At 51.3% G+C, this 19,395-nt stretch overlaps 8 protein-coding genes across 8 annotated transcripts; 4 read left to right on the top strand and 4 right to left on the bottom strand.

The window, feature by feature from the left end:
* Positions 1-1,550: 1,550 nt before the first annotated feature.
* On the top strand, positions 1,551-3,834 carry BCR38DRAFT_117842 (beta,beta-carotene 9',10'-dioxygenase). Its single transcript, XM_040853439.1, has one exon. The coding sequence runs from the start codon at positions 1,800-1,802 to the stop codon at positions 3,606-3,608; it is 1,809 nt and encodes a 602-aa protein (XP_040710075.1). The 5' UTR covers positions 1,551-1,799; the 3' UTR covers positions 3,609-3,834.
* Positions 3,835-4,703: 869 nt separating this feature from the next.
* Positions 4,704-7,055, bottom strand: BCR38DRAFT_402535 (glucose transporter-like protein). The gene is made up of 3 exons (XM_040857775.1): positions 6,570-7,055; positions 5,335-6,514; positions 4,704-5,260 (listed from the first exon to the last, which is right to left on the bottom strand). The coding sequence occupies exons 1-3, from the start codon at positions 6,680-6,682 to the stop codon at positions 4,928-4,930; spliced, it is 1,626 nt and encodes a 541-aa protein (XP_040710076.1). The 5' UTR covers positions 6,683-7,055; the 3' UTR covers positions 4,704-4,927.
* Positions 7,056-7,241: 186 nt separating this feature from the next.
* Positions 7,242-8,236, bottom strand: BCR38DRAFT_117875 (uncharacterized protein). Its single transcript, XM_040853441.1, has one exon. The coding sequence runs from the start codon at positions 8,053-8,055 to the stop codon at positions 7,522-7,524; it is 534 nt and encodes a 177-aa protein (XP_040710077.1). The 5' UTR covers positions 8,056-8,236; the 3' UTR covers positions 7,242-7,521.
* A 1-nt stretch (position 8,237) lies between these two features.
* BCR38DRAFT_117874 (uncharacterized protein) lies at positions 8,238-9,296 on the bottom strand. The gene is made up of 3 exons (XM_040853440.1): positions 9,057-9,296; positions 8,476-9,007; positions 8,238-8,419 (listed from the first exon to the last, which is right to left on the bottom strand). The coding sequence occupies exons 1-2, from the start codon at positions 9,123-9,125 to the stop codon at positions 8,504-8,506; spliced, it is 573 nt and encodes a 190-aa protein (XP_040710078.1). The 5' UTR covers positions 9,126-9,296; the 3' UTR covers positions 8,238-8,419; positions 8,476-8,503.
* Positions 9,297-9,534: 238 nt separating this feature from the next.
* Positions 9,535-11,417, top strand: BCR38DRAFT_461697 (Rft protein-domain-containing protein; the record flags this gene model as incomplete). The annotated part of the gene is made up of 2 exons (XM_040862552.1): positions 9,535-11,240; positions 11,345-11,417. 2 exons carry the CDS (start codon positions 9,535-9,537, stop codon positions 11,415-11,417), a joined length of 1,779 nt encoding a protein of 592 aa, XP_040710079.1.
* Positions 11,418-11,510: 93 nt separating this feature from the next.
* BCR38DRAFT_490663 (P-loop containing nucleoside triphosphate hydrolase protein) lies at positions 11,511-13,505 on the bottom strand (the record flags this gene model as incomplete). Its single annotated transcript, XM_040864547.1, has 3 exons — positions 11,511-11,667; positions 11,730-11,842; positions 11,949-13,505. The coding sequence occupies 3 exons, from the start codon at positions 13,503-13,505 to the stop codon at positions 11,511-11,513; spliced, it is 1,827 nt and encodes a 608-aa protein (XP_040710080.1).
* Positions 13,506-13,805: 300 nt separating this feature from the next.
* Positions 13,806-14,698, top strand: BCR38DRAFT_355850 (DNA-binding protein; the record flags this gene model as incomplete). Its single annotated transcript, XM_040856986.1, has 4 exons — positions 13,806-13,889; positions 13,960-13,985; positions 14,048-14,261; positions 14,339-14,698. The coding sequence occupies 4 exons, from the start codon at positions 13,806-13,808 to the stop codon at positions 14,696-14,698; spliced, it is 684 nt and encodes a 227-aa protein (XP_040710081.1).
* Positions 14,699-18,423: 3,725 nt separating this feature from the next.
* Positions 18,424-19,383, top strand: BCR38DRAFT_117921 (uncharacterized protein). Its single transcript, XM_040853442.1, has 2 exons — positions 18,424-18,859; positions 19,030-19,383. Exons 1-2 carry the CDS (start codon positions 18,572-18,574, stop codon positions 19,189-19,191), a joined length of 450 nt encoding a protein of 149 aa, XP_040710082.1. The 5' UTR covers positions 18,424-18,571; the 3' UTR covers positions 19,192-19,383.
* The last annotated feature ends 12 nt before the right edge of the window (positions 19,384-19,395 follow it).

Here is a 19,395-nt window from a genome sequence, read left to right on the forward strand (position 1 = left end):
TCGATATGGAATCATAATCTATACAAGTGCTGTGCCCCAGGTTGCCAGTAGTGTGATTTGTAAACATTCACGCTCAATGTCTTGGTTACGTAGTGGCACAGTCGGTGTGATATTATGTGCGTTGCGATCAACGAGCTGATCAGAGACCACATATTATGAGGCTTCAATGTTTTATTTTGATCTTCTGAATAGGCCGCAGCTGACGTGAATCTTGTACGCGCAGAAAGAACAAACGCAAACATGTCTCGGAAGATACAGAGATATATGCAGCAGATATTTCCTTGATTTCGATGTCTTAGAGCTATGTGCACATATCACAATCATTATTACAACATGATATACTCCCAAAACGGGACTACTATGAGTCTCGGTACTTTGTCACAAATATCACAAATATCACCTTCGTCAAGTCGCATTCGCTTGAAGAATCCGAACCACAGGGGGTTAAGCGAGGCAGGAACCAATCAATTGCTAGTAGTTGTGGTGGTGTCCAGCTTTAGAACGCCGAACTGTCGGGATCAAGAACGTCTTCGCAGAGAGGCGGTAACCTTAACGGGTTCGAGCTAATGTTACGATGATTCATGATCTGCACCACACAACTTCGCACCTCCGTTTCCAGTTTCGAGATGACTTGCTGATGTGACTTGGATCTTGACATGCAGTCGCTTTTGGCCATTACCCGTCCATGGTACCACATCTCGGGCTCGCCTCTCCATGATAAACAAGTGTGCCTCCTCCAAATAGTCTTGCCACAAATACAACTAGCCAACGGCTGCTTGCACAGCCCAACGGCAGGAATGCTCGGATACAATTTCTCAATCTGGGTTAATTGTATACCTAGTTGCAAATCGTTCTACCGAAACAGATAGCAGTTTGGTAAATCCGAGTCCGCCCCTGCCGTTCCTTTAACCTCCACAGCTCAAGCGCCACTATCTTTCATCGATCGCTATTCTGTTTCAGACGTCGCGGAAGACGGGCGACACATCTGCTATTTTCGCTTATGGCCTGGCCTGTGCAACTACAACGCCAACTATTGCAACAATCATATCTTTAATTTCACCACCATTCGCGTGGGCAATTTCAGCTCGCCGCCGCTTGCGATAAATCTGATCCTCCGCCTGAGAGCGGTCCGTAACCGAGAGCGCATGTCAAATGTTGCAAATTGGCTGCGCTAGAGCAAGCCACTCATGTCCATCATTGGCAGTGCCGACCCGGCCAGTCGGTATTTTCAACGAGAGAGCACACTTCTACACTTTAGAATACGATTATGGGACATTAAGTACTAACGGTCTGACTAATCTGACCAGGAAGACGCCTACACCAGCCCAGCGCCTCCGCATATTGTCCGAGAATTGAATACCGTTATCCATCTTGGCCCACCCAGCTTCAGCACACCAAATCAAACCCGAGGCATTGTTGCACCAAAACCATAAAGTCCTCTATACTTGCGCGGCATCCGGAGCTTGTGTAGTTCGAATCAGAGACTTGCCATTCGCTGCCCGTGTGCATCACACCCCTGCAGCTGGTTCAACAAATTGATTAACCCGTCCCTTTCGGATTACAATACAAGCCAACTTTATAGCTATCAAGGGCCGCACTTCTCTGTCCCTGTGGCCTTTGATGTAACCAACAGCAGCATATAACTAGCAAGGCAGTGTGCCCCATGCCAGAAGCCCTCTGGTGGCAAGTTTCAACATTGCCTTCTCAGCATCTCGGCACGCACGCATCACACACTTGACCTCGAATCATCACGGTAAATCAAACATCACCAAAAGCAATCTTCCGTCAAAACAGACACCATGACGGAAGCTATGAAGCATGTACACCCGCCACCCAATCGACCTTTTCGTCGAGGTCGGGAAACTGAAGACGGAGACTATGAGCATACCGTTCAGAAGATGCTTGATCAAGACTTTGACGACTGGCCCAACGAGGCAGGATTCGAGGGTCTGACTGAGGTCAGGGGGCCAGTCGGGCTGCCGGTGAAAGGGAAGATCCCATCTTGGGCGGCTGGAACTCTGTATCGAACAGGCCCTGGTGACTTTCAAGTTAATGACACCCCAAAGGGCACCTACCGCACCACCCACTGGTTTGACGGATTCGGCCAATCCCACAAATTCGACATCATCCCTGAAGATACCAACCCGGACACTCCCGTCAAGGTAGAGTACTCGTCGCGGAGACAAACGCAAGACCTGATCGACCAGATTCGGCAGGAAGGTGGGCGTTCGGGGTTCAGTTTTGGCCAACGCAGCGACCCTTGCATTGGATTGTTCGGCAAGACCATGAGCGTCTGGCGCATGTTAGCTTCAAAGCGCAGTCCGAACACAGATAATGTCTCTGTTACGGTGCAAGCGAACATGCCCGGCTTCCGGTCTCAAGCCACGCAGGCATCCCAATCAGGCCATCGCGCAGGCGTCAAGAGTATGTGGTTGACGACGGATACCAACACCGTCAAAGAAATGGATCAGAACACCCTAGAGCCCATAGGTCTTGCGACACAGGATAGACTACATCCACTGCTGAGAGGACCTCTGAGCTGTGCTCATGCTCAACGAGATCCTGAAACCGGCGATATGTTTAATTACAATCTAGAGATGGGCGCCTCCTGTGTCTATCGAATCTTCCGCGCCAACGCAGCCACTGGAACCACGGATATTCTAGCCACTGTTAGCGAAGCCGGGGTGAAACCCGCCTACATCCACTCTTTTTTCCTCTCGCCGTCCTTTGTCATCCTGTGCGTGCCCTCCACGCACCTCAGGGGGAATGGTCTGCAAGTCATCTGGCATCGCAACATCATCGACGCCATCGAGCCGTTTGACGAGAATCGAGTCTGCAAGTGGCTCGTCATTGATCGAAAGGGAGACCTGGGGGTAGTCGCCACGTTCGAAAGTCCAGCAGGCTTCTTCTTCCACAGCATCAACTCATTTGAGGAGAGAGATACCGTCACGGGGGACACCGTCGTCTACTGCGACGCCATCGAATACCCCACCACAGACGTCATCCGAGCCTTCGAGATGGATGTCTTACTCCGGAACGAGGGCATGACGCAGAATTTCTGGGGCGACGAGACCCGGAATCGGAATTCGCTCGCCAGACTTGTGAGACACAAACTGGTCGTGCCCAACTCATCGGTTTCTGGAACAAGCGCTGCTTCTGTATCCCGCCGTTCGACAATCCCGATGACGCTAGACAAAACCCTCGAGATCAAAGCCCCCCACGCAGGCGAATTGCCCACTATCAACCCGGAATACGCCACCAAGAAGTACCGGTACGTCTACAGCCTGCCGAACCGCGGCTTCAGCACCCTGCTCGACAGCATTGCGAAAACGGACCTTGAGACGTGCGAGACGGTGTTCTGGGACAACCCCAAAGGCCACACGCCTGGTGAAGCTATTTTTGTTCCCCGGCCGAGATCCAAGGATGATGGAGAAGAAGGGGAGTTGGCAGAGGATGACGGGGTGCTACTAAGCGTTATTCTGGACGGGTTTGGCAAAACGAGTTATCTGCTTTGCTTGGATGCTAAGACGATGAAGGAGTTGGGGCGCGCCGAGTGCGGGTGGGCTGTTGCTCATGGGTTTCATGGGTTGCATACTCCGGCGGCGTAGCGGAGGCATGTGAGGGAAAGGATGAAGGGGCGTGAGATGTGGGCTTAGTCATCATACGAGTCCACATCCCGAAGAATGGGAGTAGCCGGCTTGCACACTGTCTAAACAGGCGGATACCTTCTGAACCAGCTGCGTGGTCCATGCGGGCAGATAAATCTTGAGTAATTTGGTGGCTTATAATATTTCCTCGGTGATCATCTCCATAAAGTATTGAACCATTTCCCTGCTCTGAGCAAGTTGTACGAGTTCCAAGTCGTGTTCGTGCCACACAAAAACACAGGGGTGCCCCTTGTGCAAGTAACTTACCCCGGACATTCTCTATCATCAAGCCTACAAGGCTTGTGACGACCTGGTCCCGGCTGAACAGGGGAGTCTAGGTCGACTATCCCTGGCTCCGGATAAACTAGCCGAGAAAATGTTATCACAGCGGGCTGTCTGGCCAGAAGACAGCCTGGAGAGAAAAGCAAAACGTTCGCTTCAAGAATGGGGATTCTCATTGCTCCAGATTCCGTAAAATAACCCCGACAAGTAGACCCAGTTGTGGTCTGCGCGACCATCTTGCATCATGTATCTAATTAACGATCTGACGGTGTGGTTCGCCTACCACACGGGCGAACGAGACCCTTGAGAAGCCGACAGACGGTTGAGACTTCTATACAAGACAGCAGAAATTACCATCTAGCCCCAAGTAAACTGGATACACCTTCAAGTCGATCATCCGAGTTCTATCTGCCAGTCACCCAGACAGCCCACAAACCACGATTCTCCAGAATCTATACATCTCGAGCACTTCAAAAACTGTCATGTTATTGCCAACCAGACCAGAGTTTGACCTCTCCAACCCAACCCATGTAGAACTTCCCCGACATAGCCTCCAGCTACCCGATGCCCAACCTCTACGTCAATAAGGACGATGCAAAATCTTCCAAGCCATCGATATTTCCCTCGATCAGATGAGCAGTGGGGAAACTGGGGATAGGGGGTAGGAGTTCGAAAGTGATGGTATTTATATCCTGGCGAGAGAGAGGATGAATTGGGGAGGAAGCATTACTGAAGGCAAATAGAGGCGTTTAGTGATGGGAAACATATGTTTTTGTCATAATTAGATTGATAGAATAGAAGCAGAAGTGGAAGAAATCTCGAGTAATGGGGTGGTATACCATCATGTCACTCCATCATGGATCTTTAGTTGCTTTAGTTCTCTTAACGATTGTGTGTTTACCCGTGTATTTCGGAAAAAAGCATAATTGGTATCATCATTCATCCCCACACAGGCCCATCCCATCACCCCTTGCCAAAAACCCCCAACAAGTCGAGAACTACACCTCCTTATGCTCAACCAGATCACTCTCCGCCATATTCTTCTCCCCCTCGCCCAGCACACCCCCACCACCCTCGTTCTGCCTCTGCGCAAACGTAGTGCTAGGAACCCATCCCGTACTCTTCCTCGCACTCTTGACCTCAGAGTACATTTCGTCGACCTCCTCAAGCGACAGCCCCTTCGTCTCGTAAATGTAGAAATACACAAACGCGATGCAGCCGAAACAGCACGCGAACCAAATAAAGAAGATCTTGGACTGTAGATTTGCGTAGCCGGGACCCCAGTTAACCAGGTAGGGCGTCGCGTAGGCGATGGCCCAGTTGAGGAGCCACTATTTTCAAGTCTCAAAATTAGCTTGTGCTTCCCGCGCTGGGTATGGTGATGGTGGAATGGAGGGAAACTTACGTTGGTGGCGGTCGTCATACTGAGCGACTTGGCCCTCGTCTTCAGCGGGAAGATTTCTCCTGTAACGACCCATGCGAGCGGGCCCCAGGTAGATGCGAAAAAGAATATGTAGAGACATACGAAAGCAATGCCGGCTTTCTGGGCCGATACGTTGTAGACGATGATGTGGCCCAGGTCGTCTTGGCCAGTCGTCAACGTACCCAGCATGGCGACGAGGAATTGGGATACAGCCATGCCGATGGCTCCCCAGAACAACAGGGGTCGTCGACCAAACTTATCGACGGCATAGAGACCGGGCAGAGTGGATACGACGTTGATGCAGGAGGTGATCATTTGAATCGTGAACGCGTTTTGAATACCCGAGTTTTTGAAATACTGAGTGCCGTAGTAGAAGATGAAGTTGATGCCGGTCAACTGCTGCAGACCTTGCAGTCCCATACCGGTGAGTTGTCGCTTAAGCATGGGGCCCCGGAAGCAGTCGAGATAGCTCGCCTGACCCAGTGTCATTTCGAAATCGTGGTTGGCCTTGATTTCGCTCAACTCGGCTTGGATTGCTGGATGGTCTGGTGACAGTCGACGAAGCTGGGACAGCGCCTCCGCAGCCTTCACTCGGTCTCCCTTCTTGATTAGGAAACGCGGCGTCTCCGGGAGCACTAGCATACCGCCAACAAGGATAATGGCCCATGCGAACTGCACGGCAACGGGAATTCGATAGGAACCCGTGTCTTGGCGGTTTTGCGTCGAATAGTTGACAATGGCGGCAAGGAGAAGCCCGATGGTGATGGCAAGCTGGTACGCGCCGACGATGGCACCACGAATCCACTTCGGGGCCGTCTCGGACTGGTACAGAGGGATCAAGGCGGAGATCAGACCGACACCGAAGCCGGCAAAAAAGCGGCCTGCCAGGAAGAGGGGCAATGCGACAGCCGCGGTCTGAAATATGACCCCCATGGTAAACACGGCGCTGGAAATGATGAGGGCAAGCCGACGACCGATGGTGTCAGCCATGAATGGAGAGCCGAGGGCGCCGAAAAAGGTACCCGCCGAGAGGATGGAGACAATGGCGGACTCCTGCGACGGCGAGACGGTGGGATGGCCATCAGCGGTAGTGTAGCCAGTCGAGAACAATTTCTGCCAGTATTCCATGGCGAGGATACCGCTGATAGTTCCCGTGTCATAGCTGGAGATTTGATCAGTCACTAGTACCCGGAGCCGAGGGATTGATCGCAACATACCCGAAGAGCACACCTCCAAAGGCGACAAACAGACCAATCACAATAGCCGGCCATGCCTTGCCTGCTTCAGACTCGGGCTTAACCAGGGACAGTTTGCGCAGTGGCAACGCCATGATGAGACTCGGTGCGTGTCGAGGCGTGGGAAGAACGAAGACGGCGTGGAAGACCTTGGTCAGAAGGGATCATTATGAGTCGAAAAATATTGCCAGGGCTGAACGTGGAGGGGCAGTTGAAAGTTTATATGTCTATGAGCCTCTTGTTCCTAGCTTCGAACAAGGGAGCCAGGATGCTTCATGCTGGGTAACCAAGATGAAGCAGGGGTATCGCATCGCGCGAGTAACATGAGGGACGGCTTAGCCGACGTGTTGGAAACAGTCAAATCCAAGATGATCATGGACACATTTAGAGTCCGGAAACTTGGCGAGCTGCCACGGCCCCCGTCTGAGGTATACTTGACCGGGTTCTTGACAGCAATAAAAGGATCGTCGCCGTTGATTAGCATACAACTGCAGACGGGGACCACGAGGGTAAAGCATCCGCGGCCGGGCCGATTGCAGTGCAGAAGACTAATGCAACCTTGCTTGCCTAGGCGACCAGGCTTGCACTCCTGTTGGAGTATGACAGGGGATCAATCCGGCGGGACCAATAGCGAGCCGTTGGGAATGACCACAATACCCAGTAAGACCCGAGAAATACTCGGTCAATCTGGGGTAGTGCCGGCCCCTACAGTTCTAGTGCGTTATCCGTTTGGGCGCGAGAACAATTACCGCTGCCCAAGGCCATGTGGTACGAAGCATGGCAAGAATTAGTTGAAGTTGGGCAAGTGGCGAGCGCTGGGGAACAGAAAGAGATGACACTTGTATGAGCATGCTCTCCCCATGGGACAAAACGGATGCCCGCATAATTACCTTTTCGAATCCCCGCGTTTCAGGTCCACAATGCCTCGACTGGCTCATCTCGCTATTGAAGTTGTTTCATTTCGATATCCAAGCCGACTGAGTAGCTGGACCTTCATCAAATCACCAAAGGGCTGTGTGGCCAGCGTTGAGAAGGCATGATCGCGTGCAAAAATTTGCAGCGCTGGCTTGTCATGAGGCCAAGAGTGGTACCGTAGATGATACTTAGTGCACTTCATAGGTAGAATTTTGTTCCCCGCAGTTGGTGTATGAGTGGTATTAATGACTGACGTTGACTTGCAGGGATCGTTGTAAGTGCCGCCGTTGATGTAGCCAGTCCAGCACTTCCCAAGATACTTGGCGCAAGCTTTCTCGGTGAAATCCATCTCAGGATGCGGTTCGTGATCCGCAGTGTGAGTCCCAGATGCTAGGTGCTGGGATGGCACCGGAAGCGCCGTCTGTCTTCTGTAAATACCCAAGTGCGAAATATGTGGCGGTGACACCATCTGGCGAGGGCGCCAAGGTCCAACGAGGTTGGTTTCAAGGAATCTGGAAAGCCCAGGCTTGCCGCTTCTTGTATTCACCGGCATCTTCCTTGGTCTAAATGTCGATATGATTGTGGCTGGGGGGAGGGAAGCGGGACGGGTAAGTGGCTGCGAATAGCCCGAGACTGCACAGGCCCGGCATGAAATCGCATGACTCGGAACTCGAATGACAGAGAAGAAATTCGGTATCCATTTTCCGAACCCTGACTCACATTGAATCGACGCTCAACCAACGCATCGGATTCAGTTCTCCGTTGCCATCGATCGATCATTTACCAGACCTTCCCCCAGCGCCCATGAAACTGCAGGGATTTTGCTGTTCAAGTTTTTCCCCGCTAACCCCAAGGTATACCCCTCAAAATGATGGGGAAGCTGTTGGGGAAGCTCCAAGTAAAACGAGATCCCCACACTGTCACCCCGTGTCAACTAATCACCATTGGGGTACAAACGTGGATTAAAGTTTACAGTTGGAACTGCTTGTCAATTATAGTGCTCAAATGAACACAAGGGCCGAATAGCTCTGGAGAACTGGGTCTGGCTTCCATGCAACGGCCGTTCGATAAAACTCAATGTTGGAATCAAATTGGGGCGGCCTGAAGTGGCGACGTGAGAGCAACGGTGCCCACGGCAGGTAGCAAGGACCACGGCAGGTCCTTGCTACCTGCCGCCCACGTCCCGAACGCCGTTCGCTGAGGTGTTTTCGACATACAACCTGATCCAAGCCCGGATCGGAGAGGCCGTCACGAGTCGCATTCTGCTGCAGACCACCAGGCGTGACCTCGGTGGGATTGATGCAACGCTGCGCGCCGGCATTCTCCGCTTCGACTTCCCCCGTTGCGACAGGACAACTATTCCTGTGAACTTGGATGGATTCATGTGTGTCGTGACTCGCGCATTTCCGTTCGGAGTTCCCTCGGCGCGCCAAGCGATGGATGGGTAGGCGATATCTTGACTGTTCAGAATTGGTCATGAGGCTCATCACAGAATCGTAATACAGCTGCCAGCTTGTTGTAGAAATCTGCGGTACGAGAAGCGGACGTCCTTACGTTGACTCCCCCCACCGCAAATTGGAGTCGAGAAGCCAGCCGTTGCGTGTACTGCATGGTCGGACTCATATTGGCTAGCTGCCATCGGGTCCGACTTGATAAGACTCAAGTCGGAGTTTTTCAAGCTTCGGATACTGACCGACAAGTAGTGGCTCAAGGGTGGCATGAGCCAAGCTTCAACCAGGACCAATTCCAAATCGACGTCAGCTGAGGAACCTTGAGGCGAAAACACAGCTCCAGATTCAGCTGGTGCACTGGCCATTCTAGCCACAAGCCTTGTCGTCGGGTATCGTGGGGTAAACCTTCCGAGCGCCGATGTCCGCCCCACCTTGCTAACGACACGTTAACATCGAATTTGATGCTAGACGTAGACGCATCTAGATCATCAGCCAACCCACCACTAGATTCGATCCTTCTTCAGAGTCTGTAACCCTCAGGTGACGCTATCCCGGGTCGGCCTCCACGTTAAACCGACAAAATGGGCGAGCCGTCAAGCCCGCCCAAGTTGCCGAACGGTGCGGTATCTTCCCAGCCGTCGGCAGCAGCTCAGGGCTCGGCAGTGCGTGGCGCCTCGCTCCTCATCGTCCTCCAGATCCTCTCGCGCGCCGTGACTTTTATCGCCAACCAACTGCTACTGCGCTTCTTGACGGCACAGCTTCTTGGCGTTACGACACAACTCGAGGTGTACTACCTGTCCGTTCTGTTCTTCGCACGTGAGAGTTTACGTGTTGCGATTCAGCGACAGGGGTCCGCTCCTGCTGCGACCAAAAAGTCCGACGATGGCAAGGATGGCGCTGGTAGTGAAAATGCGCAGGATAGCCAAGCGGTGGTCAATGTTGGCCATCTAGCGGTGGTGCTGGGCCTGGGAGCTGCGATTGGACTCGGAGGTGCATATCTGCACTATGTTGACGCTGCGACGGCTTCGACCCCCTATTTGGATTCCGCGCTGTATATCTACGGTGTTGCATCCATCGTCGAGCTTCTGTCAGAGCCTGCATTTGTGGTGCTTCAGCATAGGCTGCGCTTCGGGCCGCGGGCAGCAGCAGAGAGCATCGGCACGTTCCTGCGCTGCTTCGTGACTTTTGGATCGGTAGCTTTTGCGTGGAAAATGCGCTTAGAGCTCGGCGTGTTGCCATTCGCGCTGGGACAACTGGGTTATGGCTTCGGGTTACTGGGCGTGTATCTGTGGTATGGAAGCAGTCTCGCATCCAGTGAGGGCTTCTCGTTGCTCCCCAGAGGCGTGACATCAGCAACGAACAATGAAAAGAGGATTACCTCCAAAAAAGGGTATACGCTCGGGCTCTTCTACAAACCAACCCTCCACCTCGCCTCGAGCATGAGCGCCCAATCGCTCGTGAAGCACGTACTAACTCAAGGAGACACATTCCTGGTATCTATCCTCTCCAGTCCACAGTCCCAGGGCGTGTACGCACTCGCCAACAACTACGGCAGTCTCCTAGCGCGCTTGGTCTTCCAGCCCATCGAGGAGAGCAGCCGAAACTACTTCAGCAAGCTTCTTTCTACATCAAACTCAACCCCAGCCTCCTTTACCGACAACAAGAACCCCGCGCTCCAACCCGAGAAACAGGCCATCACCAGAGCGAAAAACGACCTTCAATCCCTGCTAAAATTCTACACCCTCCTCTCCACCCTAATCATAACCATCGGTCCCTTCGCCCTCCCACTTCTCGTGCAACTCATCGCCGGCTCCCGCTGGGCCTCGAGCGGAGCCGGCGTCGTTCTATCGCAGTACTGTCTCTACATCCCTTTACTAGCCATCAACGGCGTCACCGAAGCCTTTGTCTCCTCCGTAGCGTCCGAGTCGCAAGTCAATCGGCAATCGTTGTGGATGGGTGCGTTTAGCTTCGCGTTTGGCATTGCGGGATATATCTGTCTCCGCGTGCTTGATATGGGAGCTGTGGGACTGGTATATGCGAATGCGATTAACATGCTCAGCCGGATCGTATGGAGTGGGACGTTTATATCTGGGTGGTTCGATGCCAAGGGGGTTGGATTCACGTGGGGTGATGTAGTGCCTAAGGGGCTGGCTATTTACGTCGTGGGTACGGCAGCGCTGTGGCAGGGGCTCATCATGGCTGGAGTCGGTGTGGGCAGTGTGTCGAGCCATGTCTTCCGGGACTTGGTTACGGTAGGGGTGCTTGCGTTGCCATATGTGGGCTTAGTGTAAGTGGAATTTCCCGTCCTTCTGTTTGCATTGCACTATTCTCTATTCCTGCCTAAGACTCCAGAACACAACTGCATAACTTGCATAACTGATACTTCCACAGCGCGTACGTGGAGCGCAATTACCTCCTCGAGTGCTACCGATCTATCCGCGGCGGCCGGGCGTCATCTCCTTAAAATAACCAGAACCGAAACGTGTACAGAGGGTATCTACGTCATCCACCCCTTTCTAGGTCCACTCTAGATGCAACGAAGGTTTGCTCAGATAGTCTAATCATCAAACGTGATCTTGGTGCCCTTCTTCGTCATGTCAACGTCCTTGAAAAATGCGCCGTATGTGCCGTGCTGCTTCTTTTTGACCGTCGTGCCGAACTTCATCAACTCGTCTGGAATGGGCTGGCCGGCGGCCTTGAGGATGTTGATTAATCTGTGTCGAACAGGTTAGTCATTGCCCTCGCATTTGGAGGTATGATAGAGGGCTGGACCTACTCTCCAGAATGTGCCTTGTCGTGCTCAGTGAAGAGCGTGATGGCTACGCCAGTCTTGCCTGCACGGCCGGTTCGGCCAATGCGGTGGACGTAGTCTTCGATTGTCAGGGGGAACTGCATTATGTCAGTCAGCGCTCCATATTTGGAAAGGCTGGGACAGCATCATGTGTGTTATAATGCCTCAAATAGAAAACCAAAGCAAGCAGATGTGACAACTTACCGTAACGTTGATCACTAGTTTGACCTCAGGGATATCCAATCCACGTGCCGCGACGTCAGTGGCGACCAAAACGGGCGTGCTACCGTCCTTGAACGCTTCCAGACTCCTTGTCCGCTGCTCCTGTCGCAGATCACCATGAATGGCCACGACCTTGATGCCTCGCTGGCCCAAGAAGGTCTCGACGCGCGTGGCCTCCTTCTTGTATAGACAGAACACGAGCACCCTCTCGTTCTTCGGCTGCGCCTTGAGCAACTGCAGTACTCTCTGCTCCTTTCCCCTCGGATCCACGACCTCAACCGTCTGCGAAATCCGAAGATTGGCTTGCAGATCACCAGACTCATTGCCACCGATCTGGATTCGGACTGGGTCATTCATGAAAGTCAGGGCTAAGGCCTGCACGCTCTGTGGCCAGGTGGCCGTGAACATGAGCGTTTGCCTCGCGTCCTTGGGCTTGCAGCACCCGATGATGCGCTTGATGTCCTCCTCGAAACCAGTATCCAACATGCGGTCGGCTTCGTCTAGCACCACAAAGCCCGCGTTGTCCAGCTTGACCTCGCCCTCCTCGAGGAAGTCCTTTAACCTACCAGGAGTAGCCACAATGATGTCGGCTTTCCTGAGCAGAGTCCGTTGTGCATCCTTTGAGGCGCCACCATAAACGCACACAACCTTGAGTCCGACTACATTGGCAAGCTTGGTGAACTGCTCGTTGGTCTGCATGGCCAGCTCGCGCGTGGGAGATACCACCACGGCACGAATGCGACCAGGTCCCTTGGCCTTGGGCATCTTGATGACTGCCTCGACGAGCGGGAGACCGAAGGCAATCGTCTTTCCGGACCCAGTCTCTGCTACACCGACGATGTCGCGGCTGGAAAGACCGAAGGGCCATGAGGCGGCTTGAATGGGGGTCGGCTCCTTGAAGCCCTTGAATGGGGACTTGGAGGTCAGGGTTGTCGTGGGGAGGTAGGCGAACTGGGTTATTGGGCGGACGTTCGTTGAGGAGAGAGGGTCGGAGATGACGATCAAGTTTTTAGAGAGGAAGGACTTGATTTCGGATTTAGGGACAGCGGCGAGAGCAGCGGTTTGCTCGTATTGTAGAAGCTTGCCCATTGTCGTCGCAGGTGTTGACGTAGATGCAGCGGCATCTCCACTCGTCTCGAGTTTCGCATGGCCGTTAGTTGTGCCATTGGCTTCAGCGCTTGCTTCCGCATCTTCCGTCTTGGGCTTCTTGTCCTTCTTTTGCTTCTTTTCTTTCTTGTCCTTCTTGTCCTTCTTCACTTCTGCTTCTTCCTCAACGCCATTGACATCCTCGTCCTCGATCGGCCGCTTCGATCCCTTCTTCTTCTCCTGCTTCTCCTTTTTCTCCTTCTTTTCCTTCTTGTCTCTTTTTTTTTTCTCCTTCTTTACCTCGGACTCGATATCCATCGCATCTTCAGCAGGTGCTTCAACTCCGGACTCGACCTCAGGAACCTTCTCCTTTTTGGATTTCTTATCCTTCTTGGACTTCTTACGAGGCACATCTGCCTCAATCTCGGCCTCTTCGAGTGTGTGCTTCGACATGGTCGCTGGCGATATCTCGAACAAAACAGACAAGTCTATGGGGAAAATGCAAGTCTATTGCTGCAGTCGCAATCGATTTGCTCCAAAATTCTGGCTGGGCATTGGAAATTTTCGAGAAAGTTGCGATAAGATAAGCGCCCCGCAGCGGGAACCGATATGTGCATATTCCCCTTCGGATACATGCCAAGACGGCGCTTCCTCTTCAATCACCCCGCCATCGTCCCTGCTCTGGAAGTAAACAAATTCATTTGCCAACCGGGGAAACTTGAACGTCAACTGCCAGCAACAATCACACTCACCATGGCAGACAAATCAGCGGATAAGGACAAGTCTAAGGTCCACAAGCTTTCGTTGAAGGGCAGCGCGAAATTGGTCACAGAATTCGTAAGTCCCCACTTCACGCCAACATCCAGTGAGGCCACGAGATTCGTGCTAACAATGCATCCATCTGCAGTTCCAATACTCAATCCACACAATTCTGTAAGCTACTCGAAAGCCGTCGCCTTCCCCACCCAAGAGCGAGTCCTGACGTGTATATGCAGCTTTCAACGAGGAGTATACCCGGCCGAAGACTTCACCACCGTCAAAAAATATGGTCTCAACATGCTGGTCTCGTCCGACGATCAGGTCAAAGCCTACATCAAGAAGATCATGAGCCAGCTGGACAAGTGGATGCAGCACAGCAAGATCAGCAAGCTGGTCATAGTGATCACAGACAAGGACACGGGTGAACATATCGAGAGGTGGCAGTTCGATGTATGGCTCTATCCCATGTTATCCTTTCTCTGTCCCTCGTCGAGAACTTAAACTGACGCAGGCCTCGGCCGCTACAGGTGCAAATCTTCAATACAAAGAAGTCCAAGTCCAAGTCCAACCCCGCTGACGAGAACGCCATATCAACGTCCGCATCGAAAGCAGCGACGACTGAGACACCCAAAACCGAAGCAGAGATCCAAGCCGAGATTGCTGCACTTTTCCGCCAAATCACAGCCTCGGTGACGTTCCTACCCCAATTACAAGGAGACTGCACGTTTAATGTCCTGGTGTACGCGGATGCAGACAGCGATGTACCGGTCGAATGGGGCGACTCCGATGCCAAGGAGATCGTCAATGGCGAGCGGGTGCAGCTGCGTGGCTTCAGCACCAGCAGTCATCGTGTGGAGACGCTAGTTAGCTATCGGTTGGGGGAATGAACTCGGCTGTAAAAGCAAGGGGGCAGCCTCGAGAAGGAGGCTACGAGTCTACTGGCGACGCAGACGCCGTGTTGGAAACAACCCCTGAAGTATGGCGGTTGAAAAGTGTATTATTGATGACAGAGCTTGGGATGGCGTTTCGTTTTGAGGGATACCTTGTTGGGGTTGGTATTTTTCTCTCTGTACACTGTGTTCACTTGTATAATATCTTCTGATCTTTCGATGTGGTTTCCTTATGGATTGGGAAGATTCTTGTCCCCAAGTCGGCGTCGCTGCCCACAACATGTGAGTCGGAATTTATCTGAATTGATCTATGTTTTGGTTAAATAATAAGTCGAATGGAACCTCTTTTCGACACTATGCTAATCTCAACTTTATCTTGTTTTTCTGGTTCTCGGTATCACAACTTTAGACATAAGGGGTGTTAATACGACGCTATAAAAGCACACTTCCTTTATTGCCGCACGTGCTTCTGAATAACAACCTTACAAAGTATAGCCAAAGTATAGCATATGTTTCACAACAGTTCGTTTCCAATAATGCAAACATGCTTGTGAGGAACTCATTCTGGCCAAAGTTACTCCACTAGAAAGTAAGGTTACATTTATAAAGCAACATTCTTGCCCTGAGCCCTCAACCAGAGCACACGTTCATCATATCATAGCCATCAGCATCACCACTTGCAGATTATGTTCACTCGCTCGAGCTTTCTCATTTTCAGTTGACCTGCCCCCATTCTTTTCAAAGTCGCGTTAATAGTTGCCCTCGAAAATAACCAAACACAGCCAACACTCAAGGCGGGATCCATAACTGGGCTATCACCAGCAACTACTACCACCAGAAGCGCTAACATCGTTACCGCGACCTTTTTCTAGAAATATGATGTCGGTTTAACCACCGTGGTTATAGAAATATTGACCAACTACTTGGGATGCTAAAGAGCGAGGTGATAGGACGCTTATGTCGAGTGGAACTGTGTATGCATGTAGCTGGTCGGTTGAAGTTGGCATGTTCGGGGTTCTCGAAAGGGAGTATCTAGTACTATGGTAGAGCAAACCGAGCTATATGGTCGTTTTCGTGCTTTTTATCAGTTCTAAGGTCATTTTCTGTAAGTATAAGGCAAAGTGGGAAAGCCTTACGTCTTGCCATTCTCCATGCTCTCTGACAAACCCGGTTTGCGCATTTTCGAAATCGTTCTTCGTCCGGCATCTTGTTCCTCTATCTACGACAACAGCGACCATACGCAGTGATCGTCTCTAGTATCGCCTCTATAATCTCTACGGCGGCGTGGCCTCCTTGAGCCAGGGTATGTAATCAAGCACCTCAGCATAAACCACTCGTGTTTCTATCCTCTGAAAAACGTGGTTCAGACTTACTACGGTTATATAGAGCATAACTGTGGGTACCGCGACTTCAGATGTGTCTGCTTGCCCTAAATTGAGCCGGCGGTGTCTAATTGTGCTATTAATACTTGCGAAGGAATCCCTCTACAACATGCGAAATACTACACTGCACGGATTTGAAATTTGAAATGTGCTAACTTTGTTGTGTCAGCCGACTTCTCCGAGGCATGCAGGGAAGATTACAACGGTAACACTTCATCATCTGACCTACAACAACCACCATAACCACCAAATAGTCAACATTAGTAGCATCGACCAAGACGGCATGACGAACGACTGCCGAGGCAGCCACCTCGACTTCCGGCATAGTGAATATCAATGCTGGGGATGGGAATATACCATCCGGTGGCGTTATTATTGGGATAGTGGTTGGAGTCGTGGTTTGGTTATAGGTGTATTGCTAGCTGGGTTGATGTATTGCAGTCGAAAGTTCAAGGCAGCAGGCGTGCCGACCGTGAATGCGTCGGTAACGTCCCACACCCACATCCGGGACACCCCCACATGTGGGACGCCCTAAAAATGACACTGTATATTATAACCATTAACTTCAACCTTTTTTTACACTTATTCTAATGCGACTACAATACAGCTTTCACCGTCACTAGGGTTTTCAGACTCGCTAGACTCATCTGTACTATCCTCAATTTCACCAGCCTCGATTTGAGCCTTCCGAATAGCCTTGATATTAGTAAACTTCGAATTTGGGCTCATCTTGACCGTCCTCCGCTTCCTAGCCCAACTAGCCTCAAGCTCTGCCTCTATTGCCTCAATCTTTCGCTGTGCGACAGGTAATTGGTAGTCCTTCTCATCAAACCCCTTTTGAACTTTCCGAAAGAGTAGCCGCTGGGTATTTGGATCACTATCAAGCTTGCTGAATAAGCTGAGTTGATCTTGGAGCTCATCTCTCCTCTTAGGCGTTGACCAGGCTACTGCTGATGTCTCTAACGCCTAGTCCTGACTACCCTTACTATCAGAGTACCCTTTGCAAGTCTGACTAGGCTGTCTGATTGGTGCTGACGTATTCTCAAGGAGCAGGGGGCTCATAAGGGGTCTAGCTATGCTCGAAGGCCAGACCAGTATATTTCTATCCACTGATAATGTTCTTAGCGGTCAATGCTGCTAGACGTGCCTTTCTATAGCAGAGGAGAAAGTTTCTCTTCCCTACGACAGTAGTAGTATCCCATCGGTCAAGGTAACCAAGCTCCTTTTTATAGGCTGCCTTGAGGGGTCCAAAGACTGACTGATTGAGAGGCTGGAGAACGTGGGATGTGTGTGGCGGCAAGAAAAGCAAGTGTATCTTGTTTATGAAGCAGAGGTACATAAACTCTGTCGTTTCGTGGCTACTATGCCCATCTAGGATAAGTAACCTAGTCTCTTCAGGGTCCTCTGGTTGAGTCAAAGGAATAAAGATCTTTTGTAGCCACTCGATAGCCGTAGAGTCTGACGTCCACCCATTCTCTGTTGCTGTAAACCTCCAGGCTTCGTATGGAGTCAAGTCCAGAGGAAACCACTGCTGCTGGACAGACTTCCCCTTGTATATCACAAGTGGGGGTAGTGCAGTACTAGTCGCAGAGATACACTCTATAAGAGATGTCCAAGCTCGAGATCCAGGCTGTTTCTTCCGTATAGAACGAGTCTCAGATGATCCTAGAACAAGACCATTTGATCCTCTACCTTCTAGAATACCTGTCTCATCCATATTGTATCGATTCGAGGCCTTAATAGCTTTGATCTCAGGGATAGCGAGGTATTTGAACCATTGCCTGATCACATTAGCTGAGGCTCCATTAATACGCTGGGAATCGATAGCTCTGCTTCTCTGGACCTTGACTGAAGGGTTCCTCTTGATAAAAGCCTGGACCCAGTTCTTTCCAAGTGGTTCGGTGTCTCCGTGGATCTGTAGGATACGCTCGGCGAAGTCTTTGAGCTGTTGATGGGTTGGTGGGAGGCCTAGGGCAGCCTGGATTCGAACCCATTCAGCCAGATGAGATTCCTGGGCTGGGGAGAGCCTCTGGTATTCAGCGAAGGCTATATCTCTTGACTGGGCTCCCTGAATCCGTCGTGAAAGAGTAGACCTTGGGACACCATGCTCATATGCTGCTTTTCGGAGGCTTTGACCGGTCGCTATTGCTTGAAGAGCTCGATAAATATCATCTTCGGTATATTGACTCATATTAGTGTAAAGAAGACGTACGTAAAATTTCGTAACGATTGAATCGATATTGGTAAAGGAAAAAGAGGTTGAAGTTAGAGGCTAGCGGTGTTGATGAGGCATTTTTGGGTGTCCCACATGTGGGGGTGTCCCGGATGTGGGTGTGGGACGTTACTCCCTCTACTAGGTATAAAACGTTCATTTACCCAGTTTCCCAACGATAAAATTTTCCCGTGAAAATTTTCCTGTGCATTACAAAATTCTGACGAGCATGGAACCGTTTCGCCTCTTGTTTTGGGATGCTTCCAGCGAGACCATATGGTTTGCCAGTCGATCAGTTCGAAATTCCATGACAGACATGCTGAAATAGAGAACTGCATGCCTCCAAGCTCTCAATGCAATTCTGCCGAGCGCCAGCATAGACTTTTCAGAAATACAAGCCTTCAGTCCACCGAAGACAAGCCCAATGCGAGAGATCGCCATAGTCGCCAGACCACACATCGCTCGGCCAATCGACTGCGCAGCAGAACGGTCTTTGTACAACAAATCGTAAAACTTCGTACGACGTCGAAGCATGCATGGAAGTATTACCGAATTACTAAGCCGGTGAGTGCTTAAGGATCATAGGTCCTGTGAACCGGGCGCAGGATAGGTAAAACTCTGCGAGGGGCAACGAATGATCTCAAGGTCCTCCAATGCCGCCGCCCCTATTTCACACCGATGACTTGCCAGATAATGTACCAGCAGAACTGGAAGTAGCTAAGTCTGCCCTTCAGTATGCGTTGATCCGGCATGAATTATCTGATGCTGAATCTGTCAGCCAAAATCTGACGACGAGCAACATGCCCATCGATCTGGTGCCCTACCTCCGGCGACGTGAGATACTGACAGAAGACAAGGTGACTCTCCAACGAACGAAGAAGACGCGGCCCAATTAGATAACATCGAAGTAACTTTTAACAATGGGCAAATTGTCCGCATGTCCGCCGAATCAGGAGGACAACATGACGACCAGAATCCAAAGTACCAGGTAGTGGCCAAGCAGCAAATTCAGCTCTCAAAAAACCCCTTCGGTTATTCCGTTCGCTCGTGTTGGATGGTCTGGCCAGCTTTTTGAAAAGCCACACCAACCCCCACGAGGG

Source organism: Pseudomassariella vexata (assembly GCF_002105095.1).
Source record: "Pseudomassariella vexata strain CBS 129021 chromosome Unknown BCR38scaffold_23, whole genome shotgun sequence".
In the NCBI taxonomy this organism is placed as follows: domain Eukaryota; kingdom Fungi; phylum Ascomycota; class Sordariomycetes; order Amphisphaeriales; family Pseudomassariaceae; genus Pseudomassariella; species Pseudomassariella vexata.